The sequence below is a fragment of the Nipponia nippon genome, unplaced genomic scaffold (genome assembly GCF_047370975.1).
Source record: "Nipponia nippon isolate SJK-2023a ecotype South Korea unplaced genomic scaffold, ASM4737097v1 scaffold_16, whole genome shotgun sequence".
Lineage (NCBI taxonomy): Eukaryota > Metazoa > Chordata > Aves > Pelecaniformes > Threskiornithidae > Nipponia > Nipponia nippon.
This window is the reverse complement of record NW_028262332.1, coordinates 9,894,733-9,913,972: the sequence shown is the minus strand read 5'-3', so window position 1 is coordinate 9,913,972 and position 19,240 is coordinate 9,894,733. Positions and strand designations below refer to the sequence as shown.

Here is a 19,240-nt window from a genome sequence, read left to right as displayed (position 1 = left end):
AAACCTCAATGCAACTTCAGCTTCTTTGCCTGCAAGCAGAGTTCCAAGCACAGTATCTCCATGACAGCCAATACTGAGGATTTCTTCTGTGGAAAATTTATGTGAGAAAAACTCAGTTACGATAAATTATAAGCTTGCCACATGCCTGAAATGGACTGCAGGGGTCCTGCTCTTCTCTTAGAGTTTTATGACTTCTCTGCTCCTTGTGTGCTTTCTCTACTATTAGGGACTCTTTCTCTAGATCTTCTAAAGATGATGTAGCATCACCTGAAATACACAGATTATTCAGCACAGAAGGCAAATACAGGGGGGTTCTTTAACTCAGTCACACAAAGTAGCCATGACTACAAGGATCTAAGCCTTGCTACTAGAGTGTCAGTGCACAGGCAATGAAACAGCACAAGACTCCTTGCCAAATATAAGAAAATGAAGTCAAAACACTAATGGTGAACTTGTGGTCCACTGCAGTCCATGGAAAAAATTCTCTTTGCCTGAAGGACAGGATTTATTTCAGGCAATTTGATGTCCACATGCTGAAAGCTAGGTTTGAGGATCTAGTTAGTTTGGCCTATGCCAAACTTCTATCCTCAAGACCACTGTTACTAAGTCTTAATTACACAAATTTATAGTCTTCCTCACTATGGTATCTAGGAGTAAATGCTGAAAGATTGTTCATTAGAGAATTAACACAAATATGAAATATTGCCACAATATGTAAATATTTATAATACAGAGATGATGCATACCCAGAACTATATAAATGATATAACTGGCTTATATATAACAGCCAGTTTTATTTTTTGTATGTCCTACTGAGAGCAAGAAATATGAACTGAGGATAAAACCTGGAAACAAAAATAACTCCAGCATGTCCTGTCGAAGTCTATCATCAACTGATCTATGTTCTTTTAAAAAGAAAACCCTTAAATTATTTTTAAATGCCTCAAAAGAGAGTAAGTCGTTAATGACACAATCAGAATAAGTTATGATTTTGTTCTGAGGAAGCAGTATAATCATATCTCATAATAAACTTTCGAGAGATCTCCACCATCTTGCCTAGCAGAGATTTATATATTAGGTACAGTCAGCAAGACACTTAGGTAATAAATGAGAAGATTGTCTCTCTTTCTGTCTGGATTAAAGTTTGATTGAAGTGGTTGAAACAGATTGGACATAATAGCATTAAATATGATTTACCAGTTCCTTGAAGAGTATTTTCTGCCTGAACCAGGCATAAGTTACACAAAGTAGAAAGCATCCCCAAGCCTTTCACTGTGAACTTGCTGTCACATGGATTAATGTCTTCATTGTCTTTAGGATCTATCTTTGGGTTTGAAATAAATGCCTTTTCCTCCAGCACAGATTCCTGGAATGTAAATATTTAGGAGGCAGAGTTAATGTCCTCAGAGAAAAGGACTTTGCTGGTGGCAGACTGGCACAAAGAATAGTTAAGAGATCAGAGGTTAAATCTACATGTTCACGCTAAGCTATGTAAGTGCATATGGACTCCTATGCACATATACCCACTTTGGGGCTGTGTCACCCGTGTAGGAAATAGGAAGGAGACTAGTCTCTGCAGCTGCTATGGGCAAGTAGTAGTTTACCACTCCAGGGACAGGTTTCATTTCTCCTGGAGCAGCACAGCACTGATCCACGGCAGATGGCTTAAACACATTGTCACTCGTTAGTAACAGGGAAAATGGAAGGGGAAGCAAAGTTGTGGTAAACCAGCCCATGTCAAAATTTAGTCTTTAGCTGAAGTACACTTAATCAACACACAAGACTGATTTCTACCTGATGTTCATAACTGCCAAGTGAGTCTTGTGCTGGTCCTATGTAAGACAAACATAACCTGGGGCACCATTTCTTGAGGCAGAAATGGAATTCCAGAGGTGATTCCTTACCAGAAACGCACACTTTCTGCCTTCTCTTGTAATGGGTGTGGATATAGGTTCATCCATTCTAGCTGAATTTGAATGTTCCAGAGGTAATAAAACATGATCCTGAGCATTAAGCTCTGAAAGGTACAACATTAAGTTACAATGTTTCCCATGCTGCATTTTTTTCCATGAGTAACTTGGCTATAACTTTTTGTTTAGCTCAGGCAAAAAGGCTTATTTGAAAATATTTATAGTTTGAGTAACTTCATTTTGCCCTACACTTTCCTGGTCACACCAAAAGAAGCTGAATGATCTTATTTATCCAGTCATCACCTCACGTATCATCCAGTTACATGGTAGCAACTGTAAAGCTTACTTTCAGAAATTTCTACACTCTTTCCCTCTTTCTTCATCTATGCGTAGCTGCTACCTCAACAAAACAACTTACACCTTTGTTACACCTTCTTCTTGCTAGTCCTGAACAGATCCTGGTACCAAAACCCACACTGGAGGTAACCAAGGAACAGATCAACATCACAAGTTCTCTCTCATGGGCTAATTAGCTCGACAGTCCTCTTCTGAAAGATCATTTGAACTGCTCCAAAGACAGCTGAGACTTCAGCTTTTGCCCCAAGTCATTCAGTTTGACTAAGCAGTCACAAGCATGGTTTGCTACAGAAGCCTTCTTTAGCGGGTACCTCTGTTTATGCAATCTTTAATCATAAAGACCGAGCCTGTGGTGTGACTGGTAGCACCACACACTTTCTTGGCCACTGTTCCAGATGTGTCAGGACCTTGCACACCAAGGGACTGCTCCAAACCTGGGGACTCCTCTGCCTGTTTCTGGTATTGTACCAGCGTTTTCTTGTTCTCAGTAGAAAAGCTGTAAACAGTTAGACAAGGAATTAATGATTGGGAGTTGTTTGCATGTTCCCAAGTTAATCATGACAAATCTATATGAGGTCAATAAAGGTATGAATTAAATGCTTCTGGTAGTGCTTGATAGTACCTGTAAAGTGTTCACATGCACATATGTTTATAAAGCAGCAAATTAGTAAAGCCAGAAGCACTCTGAATAGTGTATTTATTTCTCCATTTCCCTCCCTCTTACTTGATACTGTATTTTATATAGTCAGGTTTCTAATCTTCATAGACAAGAACAGGAGACTGAAGAAATCAGCACTGAAAAGGCAAAACCAGAGTCATACTCTGAACTTGTATGCCTCCTCCATTTCCAATGATACACTATCAGATCTCATTAAATTTTCCACTTTAAGTATAGTATTGCAACTTTGTGGACAGTTGGGACATCAAATACTGATTGTGATGGTGACTTTGAACTTTCTAAACAGTCTCCTTACTGCAAAAGCACAAGGCAACACAATTCATACTCACAGACTTTTCCATTAGGGGTACAAGTTCTGGAATCCACAGTTCAGTAAGTTATTCTGTTCAGAAAAGTGATCTACATGTGGGATTTTCTTTGGTTTTGTTGGGTTTTGTTTTTATTACAATAACAGTTTAAAAAGTTAAATATATTCTTGCATAGATTAACAGTATGACTGTGACTAGAAGCTAAATCCCTATTCAGTTTTTTTTTAATGTGAAAAAAGCAGGCCTATGGAGTATCCAACACCACTAATGTTTACGGACTTCAAAATAAGTATCCCAATTCAGAATTCTTACCTAAAAGCTTGTCCATTTATAAGAATTACAAGTTTCTGTATTCCTTGTTTCTAACATTTAATAACCAGTAATAAAACCCCAAACCAGCAGCTTTTTCTGCATGTCGGTAATCTATTTATTATTTCGGTTTCCTTTCATTTTTAAAAGTATTTCCCAACCCTTTCCATCTCCTTACAGCCCTGCTTATTAGGTACCTTCCTGATCAGAATAAAATATGAACCTACCTGCACTGGTGGATAGATAGCATAATTACCACTCTGCACTCTTACACAGGGAAGAGATCTATACACAATCACGCAGCAGCCAGAGTTTGGGTGCATTGCGAGTTGCACCAGGCCCTGTCTGCTCTAGACCGACGCTAATATTCACTGTTCTCCTATGAGCAGGCTTGTCAGTAATAAGAAGTGAAAGCACAGCCAAGAAACCTTTTAAAGATTTCTGTGGCTTGTAATCAATAACACCATGAATTATAGATCAGTTCCATGCAGGGATTTATTTGAAAGCCTTTCCCTGTGGGGACTTCAGTAAATGCACAAGCCTGGCTCACCAGTCTGCTAAAGGTCTGGTTAACACTGAATGAAAAGGGTTTTTTTTTTAATTCATATAGATATATATTTGCCTTTAACTGCATTTGGTGTTTGTTTGTTTTTTCTGAAGCAAACTAGATTTTTGTTCATCTGAGCCTGGTTTGGAAGACTGCTGTTCTGAGCAGTGTGGATACTGCTGGGTCCTCATCTGCACTGCTCAGCGCCGCCAGCTCAGCACGGAGCAAAGGGGGATGCAGCGCCTGGGGAACGGGAGGCCAGTGCTTTCTCAGAACAGCCTGGCTGAACTCCTGAATTACCTCTGACTGGGGGCATTTTACATGACACCTTTACGCTTCAGTTTAAGCGTAAAATTAAGCCACGTACAGTACAAAAGCCTTCTGTGGTTAAATCCTAAGTGAAACACAACCCTGCTCTGAGGGGTTAAGTGATACATAGGCTTTGAGCCAGAGGATGACAAAGGAGTGAATTTCACCAATTAAATCAATACATTTCTACTCATTCCATATGGGCATTTTGAAGTTTAATTAATATAGAGTTGGAAAGTGTTTTGAGTCTGTAGTTAAAAGCCATCATGAAAATGCGAATTATCATTAGCAATTGTGTGGCATCATTAAAAAATATCCTGGTTATTAATGCTATGTAAATTAACTTGCCTAGACCTGATGTCAAAGCTGTGTTTCTTCTAACATTGCAATGACAGGCCCCAGTCCCACAGACTTCGATAGCACTGCTTAACATTTTATAGTGCAGATAGTCTTCATGCAATACGTTTACCTGCTTGCACAAAAATGCAGAGTTTAAAATTAATATATGAAGCCTGCAAGGACTGGCTTGCTTAAAGCACAGAGGATTGTGACACTGAATGCAAGAGCATGGAGCCATTCTAATGAAAGCACAACTGCCTCGGGAACAAATGTTGCTCCATTTTTTGCACCCAGGATTAAATAGTTTCTTACCCAGTACAGCCCCTTCCATGTGCAATAAGCTTATGATGGCAGACCAACATGGCTTTTTTCAGCATGAAACAGACTTGTCCAACTTCTAATGAGAAACCCAGATCACAGTACTACATGATTACATATATATGTATGTATATAGACACAGACAGATATATATGTATACAGTCTCTCTAAATTTCAGCCTTAAGGCTCAGTTTTAACTTGCTCTATTAAAGGAGTTAATATTTGTGACATACAGAAGTACTGAGATCATGTAACTCCCTGTAACCACCAGGAGGTTTGGGGTTTTTTTGTTGGTGTTTGGTTTTGTTTTTTGTTTTTTTTAAACATCAGAAACAGTCCCTGATAAACAGTACAGTTGGTATAAATACTGGCACAAACAACTTTCTGGTAAAATTCAAGATGTCATTAAAACACTTTCCCTCCGCACAGAAGGATACTTCTTTTTAAAGAATGGAAAAATCTGAAATAAACACGCTGTTTCTTATCGATATAGTGAAGCGATGAATGTATTCTACCTGAAGAATTTAGTAAGTGGTATGGAAAGGATCTCCAGCTATGGATCCAGACACCTTCATTTACTTGATGCTGTTCACATACCTTGCAATAAGGTGGTCTCTGCCCCGAGGACCTTACCGTTTTGGACATGAGATGGTATGTTGGACAAATGGAGGACACACAAATAAACACTGAGGCAATACTGGTCAGAATGATAAGCAGCGATCTTGATGCATCAACTGCTTGAACACAGAGGTTTTTGAAACTTATCATTGTAAAACTCCCTCTTGGGGGCATTTAAACCTCACACAATTACATGGGACATAACTGCTTCCATCTTCTGCACTGGATTGGTTCTTATCTTCAGCTATTGCTGTGGAAAAGGTTTTACTTACCCCTCATATTTCTTGCTTTGTTTATTCTTTAGCTGGACACAACTCCCTCTACTCCCTGACAGATCAGGCCTTTTTGGCTGGGCTGTAGACTCTGCTAAGGAGGAGCATAACTTCGGACTAGAAATAAGTCTCACTGTCTTCAGCTTTATTGCTTCTTCAGTTGCCGGGCTCCTTGTAAGCTAAAAGGAAATGGTAATACATAAGGTTTCACCTGGATTCCTTCGCTGTAGCATCACCTCTGATTTCAATTATTATCCACTTAAAAAAACACCCACCGAGACATCTAGTGACTGTGACTTAGTAACCTCTTGCTTCCCAGCCAAATTATACAGTTTTTCCTGGAGTTGTGCTGTTGAATGCTGCATCATTAAGATTTCTCTTTGCTGCTTTAATAAAAGCTTTCTTTCTTGATGGGCTGCCCTGTAGATGTTTTGCAGGTGCTGGATTTCTGCCTACACAGAGCAGAAACAGAAAGGAGCGTAAGAGAGCTAAGATAAAAGAGAAACCTATTTCAAAATGGGTATAGTATTTCTTAACATAAGGCAATACTACTCACAAAACATGAAACCTGAGAATTCAATATGCAGGTCTTGTTCCTTTTTTGTAAAAAAATTTTGCAGTTTTATTTTTCACTAATGCTGACTGGGGAAACTGTGAAAACTAATGACAGGTAAGGGGATATTTCACTGCCTGGGAGATGGGGTGTCTCTGAGAGGCGAGACCTTTGGAAATGAATTATCTTCAGGCCATTCAAAACTACAGGATACGTCTGATTTGCACTCTGTTTGCATAGGTATTCCTTGAAGTAAAGGAGAGGCTTGTACTACATAGTGAGTAGGACAGAAATTTTCTGATTACAAAGTGTAATTGTGAGCCCAGCATTCCTCTCAGTAGCAGGAGAATTGAGACTATAAAATTAGCTGTCAGATTAATTTAATATATTTCAACATCAGAAGCATAAATCTGCATAAATCAGCAGAAATCTACATTATATGACCTGTTTGTTGTGGCACAAATAGAAAAGTCCACAATAGCAGTGAAGTAGCGGGGGGGGGGGGGGGGGGGAAGGAAAAGGTGTTTTCTTTTCTCTAAGATTTACAGACTGCTGACTTTGGCACAAAAAATACCTCACTGAATGTAGGAAGCAAAGCAGAATAATGCATGTGCAATGACATCAGTGACATTTTTAAAAGCAAACCCCACTTGCTCCAGCAGCTCCAGGCACCTCCCTGTGTTGCACCCTCCCACTGTTTAGGAGATAAAATCCCGCTCCTCTTGCTGCAGCCTTACCTGCTCCTCTTTCAGCTCTGTTAGGATTTTGTGCTGCTTCGCAGCCATGGCAGAGGCTCCCTTACTATCTTGCAGGTTTTCCAGACAGCTGGAGACCAGAGAAGGATGGGGATCACTATCAGATAATTAAATGCCATGAATTTAATGCTCTTCAGAAAACAAGGCCAGGGATAGGATCAAAGCTCCTCTCAAAGCAGCAATAGCTATGGAAGGCTCTGCAGAAAGTTCTGCTAGAGTTGGAGGACATCTCACCACCCTGGGGCCATATCACCTGGGCCTCTCCCAAGGCAGCCAGACTTCCCTGAGCACTCAGTACACAGCACCGACTGGTGAGGGACGCCATGCACCCAGGGGGGCTCAAACTGTACCTCACGGTGCCCCAGCCCAGTCAGCGCTGAGGGACGCCATGCACTGGGGGGCTCACACTGTCCCCAATGGTGCCTCAGCCCAGTCAGCGCTGAGGGATGCTGTGCAGCAGGGGGCTCGCACCATCCCCAATGGCGCCTCAGCCCAGTCAGCGCTGAGGGATGCTGTGCAGCAGGGGGCTCGCACCATCCCCAATGGCGCCTCAGCCCAGTCAGCGCTGAGGGATGCTGTGCAGCAGGGGGCTCGCACCATCCCCAATGGCGCCTCAGCCCAGTCAGCGCTGAGGGATGCTGTGCAGCAGGGGGCTCGCACCATCCCCAATGGCGCCTCAGCCCAGTCAGCGCTGAGGGACGCCACGTACCGGGAGGCTCGCACCATCCCCAATGGCGCCTCAGCCCAGTCAGCGCTGAGGGACACCACACACCGGGGGGCTCACACCATCCCCAATGGCGCCTCAGCCCAGTCAGCGCTGAGGGACGCCGCGCACCAGGGGGCTCGCACCGCCCCGGACAGCGCTTCAGCCCAGTCAGTGCTGAGGAGGGGCTCACACCACACCTGAAGGAGGCTGCAGTAGGGACCTCGACTGCGCTCTGGAGAGAATAAAACTCTGCAGACTCCTCTCCTGCTCTACCTGCACTTACTCTGTAAGAGAAGGATTTTATATTTGCTCTCTTCCCCTGAGCAGGGACAGTTTTTCTTCCTTTGAGCAGGCAGCGGCACCTCCACCTCCTGCTGAAGGACCTGTCCCCATCAGGGCAGGCCTGTGGTGTCTTGCCAACACGTCTCCCCTCACCGTTTCTGGTGGCCCAGCCAGGCCAGCTCGGCCCTGGCTTTCTCCCGGAGAGCTTTTTTGCGGAGTTTGAGGAGGGCAGCCTGGTGTCGAGCTCGCAGCTCTTCTCCCCTCAGACACTGCTCCGCCATGGCCAAGCTGAAATGGCAGAAGGAGCCTCCATAGTGCCGGCCGACTTCACTCCACTGGGGACAGAGCAGACATCATGTTTATTGGAGAAGTGCTGTGCGGGTGACAAGTTCGACATGGGGACTAAAAGCCAAAAAATCCCCCAAAAACCAAACACCCCACACACTAGTACGAGAGCTGGTGTTACCTGGCTGTCAGAACTGGCTTGTTGGCTGCTCTCTCCAGAGTCGTCCCCTGCACAAGTCTCCCCATGGGGCAGATTCACCAGAGGTGACAACAGATTCAAAGTTTGATGGTCGTGCAGTGGCTCCCTGTGCTCTGCCAGCAGAGATCCTAAGGAGAAGATTTAAAGTCACCGTAAGTAAAATATTTCTCTGTAACAGAAGGAAAAAAGACCTCAAAACCAGTTCCCATAGTACATGAGTTAGCATCCATTCCTGAATTCAAGGTGCCTTTGCAAAGATTTGGCAGCCAGGCCTGTGCGCTGCCCTCAGCGGGAGCCTGAGGAGAGTCACCCCACAGCCGTTCACCTACAGGAGCAAGTTGTGAACACTAACCTCACTTTCAAGTGAAATCATGGTAAACAGGTAAAAAAAAAAAAAAAGGGGGCCTATATATAGGGTAAATAACTCTCAGCTCCCAAGATTATTTTCTGTAGAAGGGTGAGGAGTAGAAAGGGAGATCGCTATGGTTTAAATATGCATAATGAATGTAAGTATCCAGGTCAAAATTTTCAAAATCAGTTAGCAAATTACTGAAATCTGTGATTATGTGTTCCAGCCCCTGGATGTTGCACTGTTTCTCACGCCATGCTAGAAAGCGGTGGTGTTTACCCAATACCACCAAATCCCTTGACTTAGTGTTCACCTTCTTGAAGCTCGGAGCAATATGAACCCCTTCCTCCCAGAGGTTTTCTTTCTCCCACTGTTTTGGGATCCACTGGACTGTGATCTCTTTCTGTCTTCAATGCAGATTCTTTCAGTGTATGCGTCTCTTGATTACTGAAGGCAAGAGAGGAAGAAAATATTTTCTTATTGCAGTCAGAGATACTATTTCAATTCCTAGCTTTCATAGCAAAGTCCTCTGTGGAGGCTGAATCTTTTTCAATGAGCATGGTGCTCATTTTTATGCAATATTGGAAGTTTTACCTGTGCAAAGTTGCCTTTCTGGTAATTGTATCTGTGACTCTAGAAGCAATTCTCAAGTCTCTAATCTATGCCACTTTAAATGAACATAAAAGTGTGCACATACAATATTCTTATTCATACCAAGGTATACGATGGTAAAGCAAAATGAGGAAAATTATATTTTCACCACAAATTTCAAAGGGGCTTCTACCTTTTAAAAAAAGGCAAAATCTCCCACAACATCAGAAAGGGGTTTATACTATGGTTTGTGCATAAATCAGAGTAGAAAGATTGTATTGCAAAGTTGGATGCTTCACAGCAGAGATCTGAATGAATAAAACAGGCCATAGTCTTAAAGATGACGTGACAGCCATGTAAGCTGTTCTTAAATGACTTGAAATGAACATCCATTTTAGAAACAGCACGGTGCAAATGCTCTAGAGCCCCAAGTCATTCATATAGTCAAACCACAGGCTAAACCAAAGTGCCTCGATGTATACTGCCTCCCGTACCTGCCAGCTGCGTTGTCACCTTCCAGTTGGTATCCTCTCCACATTCGCTCTGCATGGTCCAGTCTTGGCACAGAAGAATACCTGCCTTTGGAGCTACTGCACTCCTGTAAACACAGAAATTGTGGACCCGAACGATCCATTTGAAAGGCAGGACTTTTAAGCCTTCTTCACTCATCCTCTTGGGAAAGCCCTTCATTGTTGATAATGCTTTTCATATGCCAATAATTCCTAAAGAGTTGGATTAACTAATGAGCTGGCTACTACTCACAGTGAAAAAACTACGTGGGCATATGGAAGTGAGGTAGTACAACAGCTCACAAACTGTTGTGTATTTAGAGCTGCTTTCATGGGAGCCAGGGTACTGTGTTCATCCTAAGGGCTTTAAAAAAAACCCAAAACAACATACAGAGATCACTTCTGTCTGAGCTGTTCAAACATATTGGGAGACATTAATTGAGCTAAAGTATCCTCCAAAGCAAATACTCTCAACGATGTAATGAGAGCTTGGAATTGCACATGAGGTCTGAGCTTGTGTTTATGCATATGGGGCTAAATTCTTATTCTAACAAATAGACACTCAAGTCCATCAGTTCCTAGCTGACTTCAGAATCTGAGGCTGGAAGGTAAACAACAAATAAACAGCATGCTAAAGTTTTTGGGTTTTTTTAGTTTTTTTTTTTTTAAGGATACTTTTTCATCAAGATCAGCATCTCACTAGGCCCTCATGTCTGAGCAAGTATCACAGTAATTATCTCTTGAGGACTTAAAAACCTTCGTCTTGATTTTACAGCAAAACCAGCCATAGACAGCAAAGGCTGCAGTACCTAAGCGATTTCAGATCAACAGTCCAAATGACAGCCTAAGGGAGTCTGTTACCTGAGAGGCCTGGGCACTGCCAAAAAGTTACCCTGATCTACAGTTTTTATCAGTTTAAAAATCCCCTTTTGATTAAGGGACTCTAAGTGAAAAACAGAACAGTGGGGATTTGAGGAACATTTTGCTGAATCCAGAAGTGGTAACACAGGATCTGAAATGACAACTCACCTCAGAATTGTGCTGAAGCAGGTCACTCAAAAACCTCTGGCTTTCTTGAACCTCTAGCTTCGCTTTCTCCCTCAGCACTGCAAGCTGCTGTTTCTGCTGGAGCTGATAGACCTGTGTTAGGAAATGACATGCTATAAACGATATTTTTAACAAAGTCACATGACTTCTCAAAGCCAGGGGACAAAGGGCAGTGAACTCTGAGAGAAGACAGCACAGGTCTTCTGTGCCATTGTGCAGCCAGCTCCTGTCGCATCCTGCTGCCCTTGGAAGGCAGTACAAGCGCTTGCTTCAGCAGAGCGATGCATTCTTGCCCACCAGTAGCTGAACTAGGATCTCCAAACAACAAACTAAGGCTAGCACCTCTCCTTTACAGCTACACAGGGTTTATAAACCTGATGCATAGTCAGCTGATGCCAACTGATTATAGCCTAAACACACCTGAACCCAGGGACAGCTAGCACCTTTTTACCTGGGACAGCAGAACTTGAATTGCTCTTTGCTTGTTGCATAGGTTGCTTACTGTACCTTCAGTTTGTGAGCCAGTAGTAGGGAGGTTTGCCTCAAATTGTCCAGATGGCTCCTGTGTTTCTCTTCCAGTTCTGTGCAGCTAGGGTCTCCCTCACCTGCAAAAGCTTAGGAAATAGATGGTAACAGTCAGCACTTCTTAATTAAAAAAATCTGTGCTCCATTTAATAGGTACTAGCTGAAGAAAGTATCAGAGTTAACCAGAGGGAGGGAGGGGATGCAGATCCCTTCAGATTCCAGTTGCTGCCCTGAAAATGTGTTCTATGCTGTCACAGTTTTTCAGGATTTAAGCATTTGCTAAGTGTTTTGCCAGCAGGGCTGACTTGCTGGGTCACCGCTGAGGCCAGGATACCTTGTAAACAATCTAACAGTATCGTGGTATTTTCAATGGGGCACCAGGGCATCTGCTTCTCAGCATTCTTTGCTGCATTTCAGGCCTGACTGTACTTCTCAAAACATGCCTGAGTCATAATACGTAAACTTAATCAAGAGATCACCAAAAGGGGAAGCGGGAATATATACATTGTCCCTAATTGCGTTTTCCTTTTGAATCCTCCCTGGGCCTATTTTTGGAAGCCGCCTGAATCTGATGTCTGCCTTTATTCCTGGAATAGCTTCTCTGCATACATTTACTTCTTCTACCATATCTGAAGAAGGAAAATGTCGCTACCTACATCCTGTCAAGAAATCTGTTAGCATAACATCCTGCAAGTACCGGGGAGAGGGGAAGAGGTAGGACTCAAGAGGGCCTATGCCAGGAAAGAGAAGGGCTGGGGAGCAATTCCCATTCTAAGCCCAAAGCCCGGAGCATGGCTTATTGCCACTCTTGTTCCCACCGCTCCTTTGCTGCACCAACAGGATCAGACCCACTAGTTACAAAAGAAGAAAAGCTTCCCAACCCGGTCACCTCTTTGGGAACTCTAGCAGCATCGCGCGTGCCCCCTCCATCTTGCAGCTTCTCCCTGTACAGCGGTGCAGGCTCGATTTCTCTCTTTTGTCACAGGGGGAAACAAACCCATGAAGAAAAGCTTTCGCTTTTAAGCGGGGAAAGTAACTCTTGTTCCAGGTGCACCTATTTCACTGCTACTTCCTTACTGTAACTCTCCTGTCTGTCTTTTACAGTATAGGTGATGTAATGTTTACCAGTGATATGTTCTTGGCTACTTTGAGCTTCTCAGATGAATCGCTAAGCTTATGCAAACAGGTTGCGTGTTTACTCTGCGCTGTGCCACTGTCACAGCCACCAGAGTCATAAATGAATTGAAGTGTGGGTCATAAATAGAAATAGGTTTGACTTGGAAACTTCAAATAAAATCTGTATCCCTATCCAGGCTGTCTGAATCCAAATTACCCCATGCCTCAGGATAAGCCCACTACATGCAAGGTTTATTTTTGCTTTAAATACTGAAATGTCTTTAACATGGAAGGAGCAGAGATGTGGGGTTCTTTGCGTGCCAGGATGCTTTTTGTGTTTACGTGGGTGTGAGTGAAATAAAATGTTAATGCTTCAAGCCTACTGCAGATTTTCTATTAGAATGCTGCTGTATTTTTATAAACAGCTTGAATGCAAATTTCATTTACCTTTTACAGTGTTACTACATGAGACTTTTCTTAAACCCCTGCTTTCCAGAATCAAAAGACTGGATGGACTTATCTTTTATTTCAGTAATCTCCTGGTTCTGGAGGGTTGTTTGAAAAGGCAAAATCATACTGAACTACCTAGAAATCTCATGCCCAATGAAGAGTTCATCCTTTTAAAAAGATTTTTGTTTTTACTCCAATCTTTCTAATTTTGAGGACTGATTCAGCCTCTTTAATGCTTATAGTTACCAGAGATGATTTTGTGAAATGGTATATTTAGGAAAATCCTCTGGGTGAAAGAGCTGTTGTTTCTACAGGGAAGTTTTATTACTGGTTGTAGGCAATGTAATAGAAAAAAGACAAGCAAACAGTTCTTCAGCAGATACATAGACAGGTCATCGGTTTCAAAAACCAGAGGAGGATGCCTCCTTCAATATTAACAAATAAGGTCATTTTATAAAAAAAATTTACAAGCTAAATTTATTGATGCTAAGTTGTCTGAGTAGCTTTTAATACTAATACCTGGGCCATTCTGAAATACAGTAATCTATTAGGATATAGTTTAAAACTGGCAAGTATTTTCATTTTGTGCCTCCAACTGAACAATGTTGTTGTTGTTCTGCTCAAAGCCTGACAATGGTATTGATCTCAAAGTGAATGAAAAGTTTGTTCTCATCTGTTTTCACTCCTTTTGAACATAATTTTCCTAATTGTGGCTATTTCCAGATGCATTTCTTGTGTTGCAACATCCTGCGTTAAAGAAAATACCATCTGGCTAAACTTCACGTCCTCTTACATTATGATGAATGGCATTTTACTGCATACCCAGATAGCTTCAATGTACATACACTCAGTCTTTTTAAAAAAATGCTATTTATTAAATCACTTTCCGCTGCACCTGCAGAATCTCAGTAAAGCCCTGTAGAATCTCTGTGACATATAATTAAAAAAGCTGGGCTAAAAGTCTCATTTTTCTAATCACTTGAAGCTAGGCAGAAGCACTTACTGCTGCTTCATTCAAGGACAGCTTTTTCTCTTTCTGCCCACGTCAGCAATCAGTCCAAACCAGTTATTACAAAAATACATACTTGCAACTTTAGATGTAAGCACAACTTTGACTACATTATTGCCTGGAGGTGTATGAAGACGGGGTGTAAAGAGACCTGAAATGCTGCTGTGGAACGGAGCAACAGATCCAGAAGGCATTGACCCATTTGATACCCAGGTCAGGGCAATCCTTCCCCTCTCCAAAATTACTGTGCTAGCTCAACTGCTTTATTATTTTAGGATGCTCTTCAGGTAAGGGGAGGGATGGGTGAGATACTACCCAGGCGTTTCAGTACTTTGTTAGCGTGCAGGAACTGAGCTGTAGTGATGACAGCTAAATGGAGATACAGAAAAGAGGTTTGCTGACTCCTGATCACAGCTGAGATGTGCAGCACGGGCGAACAGGATGGCTGTTTGGCCCTTCTTCAGCAAGACTTGTGAGCCAAGAGCAATCCCCAAGCAAGAGACTCTAAACTTGAAGGCTATACTTGTTTACGCAGGAAAATCAATGGGCTCATCTGCATTCCTGAGTACCTTGGAGAATCTGTATTTCCATGCCTGCTGAATCAGTTTCTTCTCTATAAATACGTCTGGTATCCCACTTGTCATTGAAGAGTAGCTGCTTGCTAAACAGGGGGATTAATGTGGCCTGTGCTGCTCCTGTCCTCTGCATATTTTGTGTTTATAGCTAAATCCTCTAGTGTGGAGGGTTGGCCAGAGTTCAGCTTCCAGCCAGATGTTGCAGCACATGGCAATGCCTCACCCTGCTGCTGCCCCTTCCACGTGTGGCATGTCACATCCAGCGCAGTGCAGCTCTTGCTGCAGGCTAGCAAGATTGAGCTGGGCCTGGATCTGGACCTAACCAGAACCCTGAATTTCCATGGACTGTTCCTTCTATTGCTCATCAATTATACTAAATTCCCTCAACCCACTACACTTGCAATATGGATACCAAAGCCCCAACCTGTACGGCAAAGCAACACTGGACTCCACAGAGCAAGAAATGCACATGTGTAGCACGGAGAGGGACAAAGTCCTGACTTCTTGTGCACACACAGGCTATAGGATGATTTATCAGCCAGCTAATAAGCAGTGCAAATACAGTCTCTGAGGGTATGGAAAGAAACTAGTTCAGAGACAGAAAACTGGTATCAAAGGAAGTGAGAGCAATTCTCAAGAGCAATTCTTGTGTTGCCTGTCGCAGAGTCAAGAAGCACGCTGTGCTTCATCGCTGCCATCATTGCAGACTACCTTAGAGGTGTTTGAAGGCTGATGATGGCGCTCACTGAAGCTTCACCAGGCAGAAGCCTTGTAAAATACAAAAGGCAATGTAGGATTTTGAACCAAAACGTGAAAGGCTGTCTTATCTCAAAGCTATCAATCAGAGGACAATTAGCTGAAACCATGCTGTTACACCACTCTGCTGATTCCACTAGTTTAATCATTTCTCTCTCTGCTACAAGCAAGAAGGCAGCTCCCTCTAGTGATATGAGAAAATACGTCAATCAGCAGTTAAGGGGAAAGATGTTACGTATGAATGTATTTTCTTTGTAATCCAGGTTAAAATTCTGCATTTTAAGAATAATGGAGAGCATGCCATTTACTTTCCTAATGCCAATTACTTTAAGCCAGTAGCTATGCTGAAGCTTCAACATTTAGAAAATACTTTTTTAACAATGAATTTCAGCTTAAACCTTGTTGTCTCTCAAATACAAAAAAGGAAATACTAAGAGTCTGGCCTGATGAAATGAGCTTTCTGGCTCATTTAGTCCAATCTGGCTCATAGTCCAATTGCAAGGCTGTAGGAAGGGGCACAGACAAAACATTTTTCTAAATCACCTAGTTGCCTTGTTTAACAGCGATACAGAAACTCGGACACTGTGGGCTGTATTCAGAGGGTGTGCTGCAGTGCCAGGGCAAGTACAGCTCATCTCCTCAGCTCCCTGTGGAAGAGACCTGGTGGTCTGGCAGGAATGATGGAAAGATTTTATGTGGTGGTGTCTCTGAGATGAGCAGAATGTGCAAACCACCTCCTCATCAGCTCACTTGGCTATACCAAGTCTTGTGCCTAAACTGATTAGAGATGCACGTAAGAGCTATGTGAAATACTTTCCAGTGATGCCTGCGGAGACAATTTGTGTTCAGCACAGCATGTGCTTATAGCATTTGCAGTTCTGGATTTTATACTGGCTGTGTTTAAAAGGAAAATTCAACTGTTCAGAACAGGTTCACTGTCTAACTCCAGGCAGTAAATCGTTACAAATATTTTGTGAATACCTGCTTCTTATGCTGTGTTTTATTATGTTTGAAAACGAAATTTGTTATTTTGCCAAGTATGTTTACTACAGAAAATTTGTCATGTCTTTGGCATAGCAATTAGCAGTTAGGTGATACATGTATCTTTAAAAGGTAAATATTTATATTTTGCAGCAGTTGTATAATTACACATCATTATGCTGCCTGTGCACGGTGACTTGGGTGTTGTGTGAAAAAGAACAGAATCAGCTGCTGGTGTGATGCATTATGGCAGACAATACAGCCCTGCGCCTGAATGCCCTTCTCCTGGTACGAGTGGTGAACAGACCCACTTGTGACTCATATTTCAAAACCGCATTGTCTTCAGAGTGACAGTTCGGGGCCTCGTCTGCAGCGACATGGCCCGTAGTGGAGCTGCTGGCTTACAGTGAAACCTTGGGCTTGAGCTCACCCAAACGCTGTCAGCTCCTCCAAAGGCTCAGAGAAGGTAAAGGTTTCTCCTGGAATAGGCACCAGGCAGCAGTTCCTATTGTTCATGTAGTGAAAAGTGGATGGCAGGGTCTTTTTGCCAGATATTTTCCAGAATTGGGGCCCTTAGTTATTAATATTAAATGAATAAAGTCCTTTGCTTATGGTAAACACTTCAGACAATGGACTTACTGTCCAATCATGTAAGATGCCCTCCTAGTTGCTGGGGGGTGGGGAGAAGCACAGTAAACAATGCTGGCTTCTCCACCACCTCAAAATCCAATATTACATATAAAATTTTGTGGGGAAAACAATAAAGAATCCTTAATAAAAGCAAAGGCTTTTTGTAAGTACCCTCTTTGAGGAAAGGTTATCTGATCTTGTTCTTTTGTCTCAGAAAAGCCCTTAAAACAATGCACCATCTGCTACTGTTTGGTGGAAGCAAGCAGAGGTCTCTTCAGACAGAGCGGCCTGCATGCTACTGTTTGCCATTTAACCCTTTCGGCCACAAACTTCCCCTTGTTTCTATGCAAACATTTGTTGTGAGCAGAAGTGGCGATGCCCTGCACCCCACCCTTGCCTTGGCCAGCCCTGCAGGATCCTTGAGCAGATCTCTCCATTCAGCCTGCAGCCTTTGCTAACCCTTGTAAATGTTCCGTGCCTTGATGTCTCTTGCTGTACAAGTACAACAATATCCCACACTTATCTGATGTGGTAATTAGGAAGAATTAATTGCAAAGCTCCTTGAGACCTTCAGATGAAGCTGCAAGACGCTGAAAATGGCTCTGGTCTGAATGGGGTTTGTTCCATCGGGGGCCATCTGTAGCTGTCGCTGTGTCACTCAGCACATGAGCAGCCTGGGAGGTGATGCTCTGCTGAATTCACACCTGTGAGACAGCACAGCACTGCATAGAAAAGGCAAAGCCTTTCTATTGCATTTTTTAGTGGGGTGTATCTGTTAAATTGGACATGAAGGTCGAGGGCACATTTTTCCATATATTCATTCTTCACTTTTGAAATCCGGAATGCGAACCAGCTATTTGAAATTCCCCCTCACCCTGAAAGTTTTTTCAGTCCTAGTCAGAACCATTAGCAAGAATTCTCTTGCAATGAAGGACTATTCGTTCTTTTGCAACAGCGTAAGAAGTACCTTGGGAGGGCACCGAGTAACCACCGTGCTCTGACGCTTTGGGAAATGCCACCTTACCAAAGTCCTGCTCAATGCTGGCGTGAGTCTCAGCGCCAGGGCTCAGAGCGGCAGAGGGCTGGAACCTGCGGCTGTCCGGTGTCCTCAGGCTCTCTCTGGGAGACTGGCGGGCAATTTCCTCTTGATTCTGGACTTTGAAAATAGTCTCACACCAGTAGTGATTCCTCTGAGCTCCGAGTTCTCTCTGTGGACTGTGTCAAGGTAACAACAACAATTACGCAGAGTTTTTGAGAGCGTGCATGAGTATAAGCAATCTTTTGAACTAAAAAATGGTTATTTCATTTTAACAAAGCTAGCATTTATTAAATTTTCTTAAATAGAAACAAAAGACTTACTGCAAAGTCATACCTGCCAATGTACAATATCCCCTTTCTTGTACCTTGATGTTGTCAGGAAAGCCAACAACACTCGTCTTTACCTACTCTAAATACTGCTCTGAAAGAGCTGGGTATTTTTCAACCTGGTGGAAAATAGAAAAAACAGCCTTGCAGTTTGAAGCTTGATTTATGAGGGCTGCATTGTACAATCCGTGCCATTGTTAGGACTTGGTTGCACAATCTAGCACAAAGCTCTGAACTTTGGCAAAGTTTCCTGAAATCTTTTTAGAAACACAAAGCGCTGATCTCCGTTCCAGCGTTTCTGGGACATGTGCTGACCATGGCTATGACCCAACTAAGATTTGCTACCTATACTTTAATATTTCAAAACAATGTCAGCGCCAGGTCCCACAGTCCTGACGAAGATCTCCGCTAACTGGTTTTACTTCGTTTTGATCTGTAACTATCTCAGCTTAACTAAAAAGATTAGGAAGAAAGGTGTGAAAATGGGCATTTATCGATCAAGCCTCAGCTGAAACACAAGCAGAGACACTGAGACACATTGAAATGGTGACAGCTGTTTTCTTTTTTTTATGCAGAAAAATGAACGTGGAA

General features: G+C 42.7%; 1 protein-coding gene across 2 annotated transcripts in view; it reads right to left on the bottom strand.

Moving 5' to 3' along the window:
* CCDC187 (coiled-coil domain containing 187) overlaps positions 1-19,240 on the bottom strand; it is a 45,966-nt gene that overhangs the window by 8,742 nt on the left and 17,984 nt on the right. For both annotated transcript variants that reach the window (XM_087753304.1, XM_087753305.1), the window contains 14 exons: positions 18,309-18,499; positions 11,750-11,856; positions 11,225-11,335; positions 10,181-10,284; positions 9,409-9,542; positions 8,729-8,874; positions 8,416-8,597; positions 7,257-7,344; positions 6,242-6,418; positions 5,967-6,145; positions 2,579-2,763; positions 1,905-2,017; positions 1,198-1,366; positions 146-267 (listed from right to left, as the gene is read on the bottom strand). In XM_087753304.1, the coding sequence (XP_087609430.1) occupies positions 146-267; positions 1,198-1,366; positions 1,905-2,017; positions 2,579-2,763; positions 5,967-6,145; positions 6,242-6,418; positions 7,257-7,344; positions 8,416-8,597; positions 8,729-8,874; positions 9,409-9,542; positions 10,181-10,284; positions 11,225-11,335; positions 11,750-11,856; positions 18,309-18,499 (2,008 nt within the window). The remainder of the gene's footprint in view (positions 1-145; positions 268-1,197; positions 1,367-1,904; positions 2,018-2,578; positions 2,764-5,966; positions 6,146-6,241; positions 6,419-7,256; positions 7,345-8,415; positions 8,598-8,728; positions 8,875-9,408; positions 9,543-10,180; positions 10,285-11,224; positions 11,336-11,749; positions 11,857-18,308; positions 18,500-19,240) is intronic.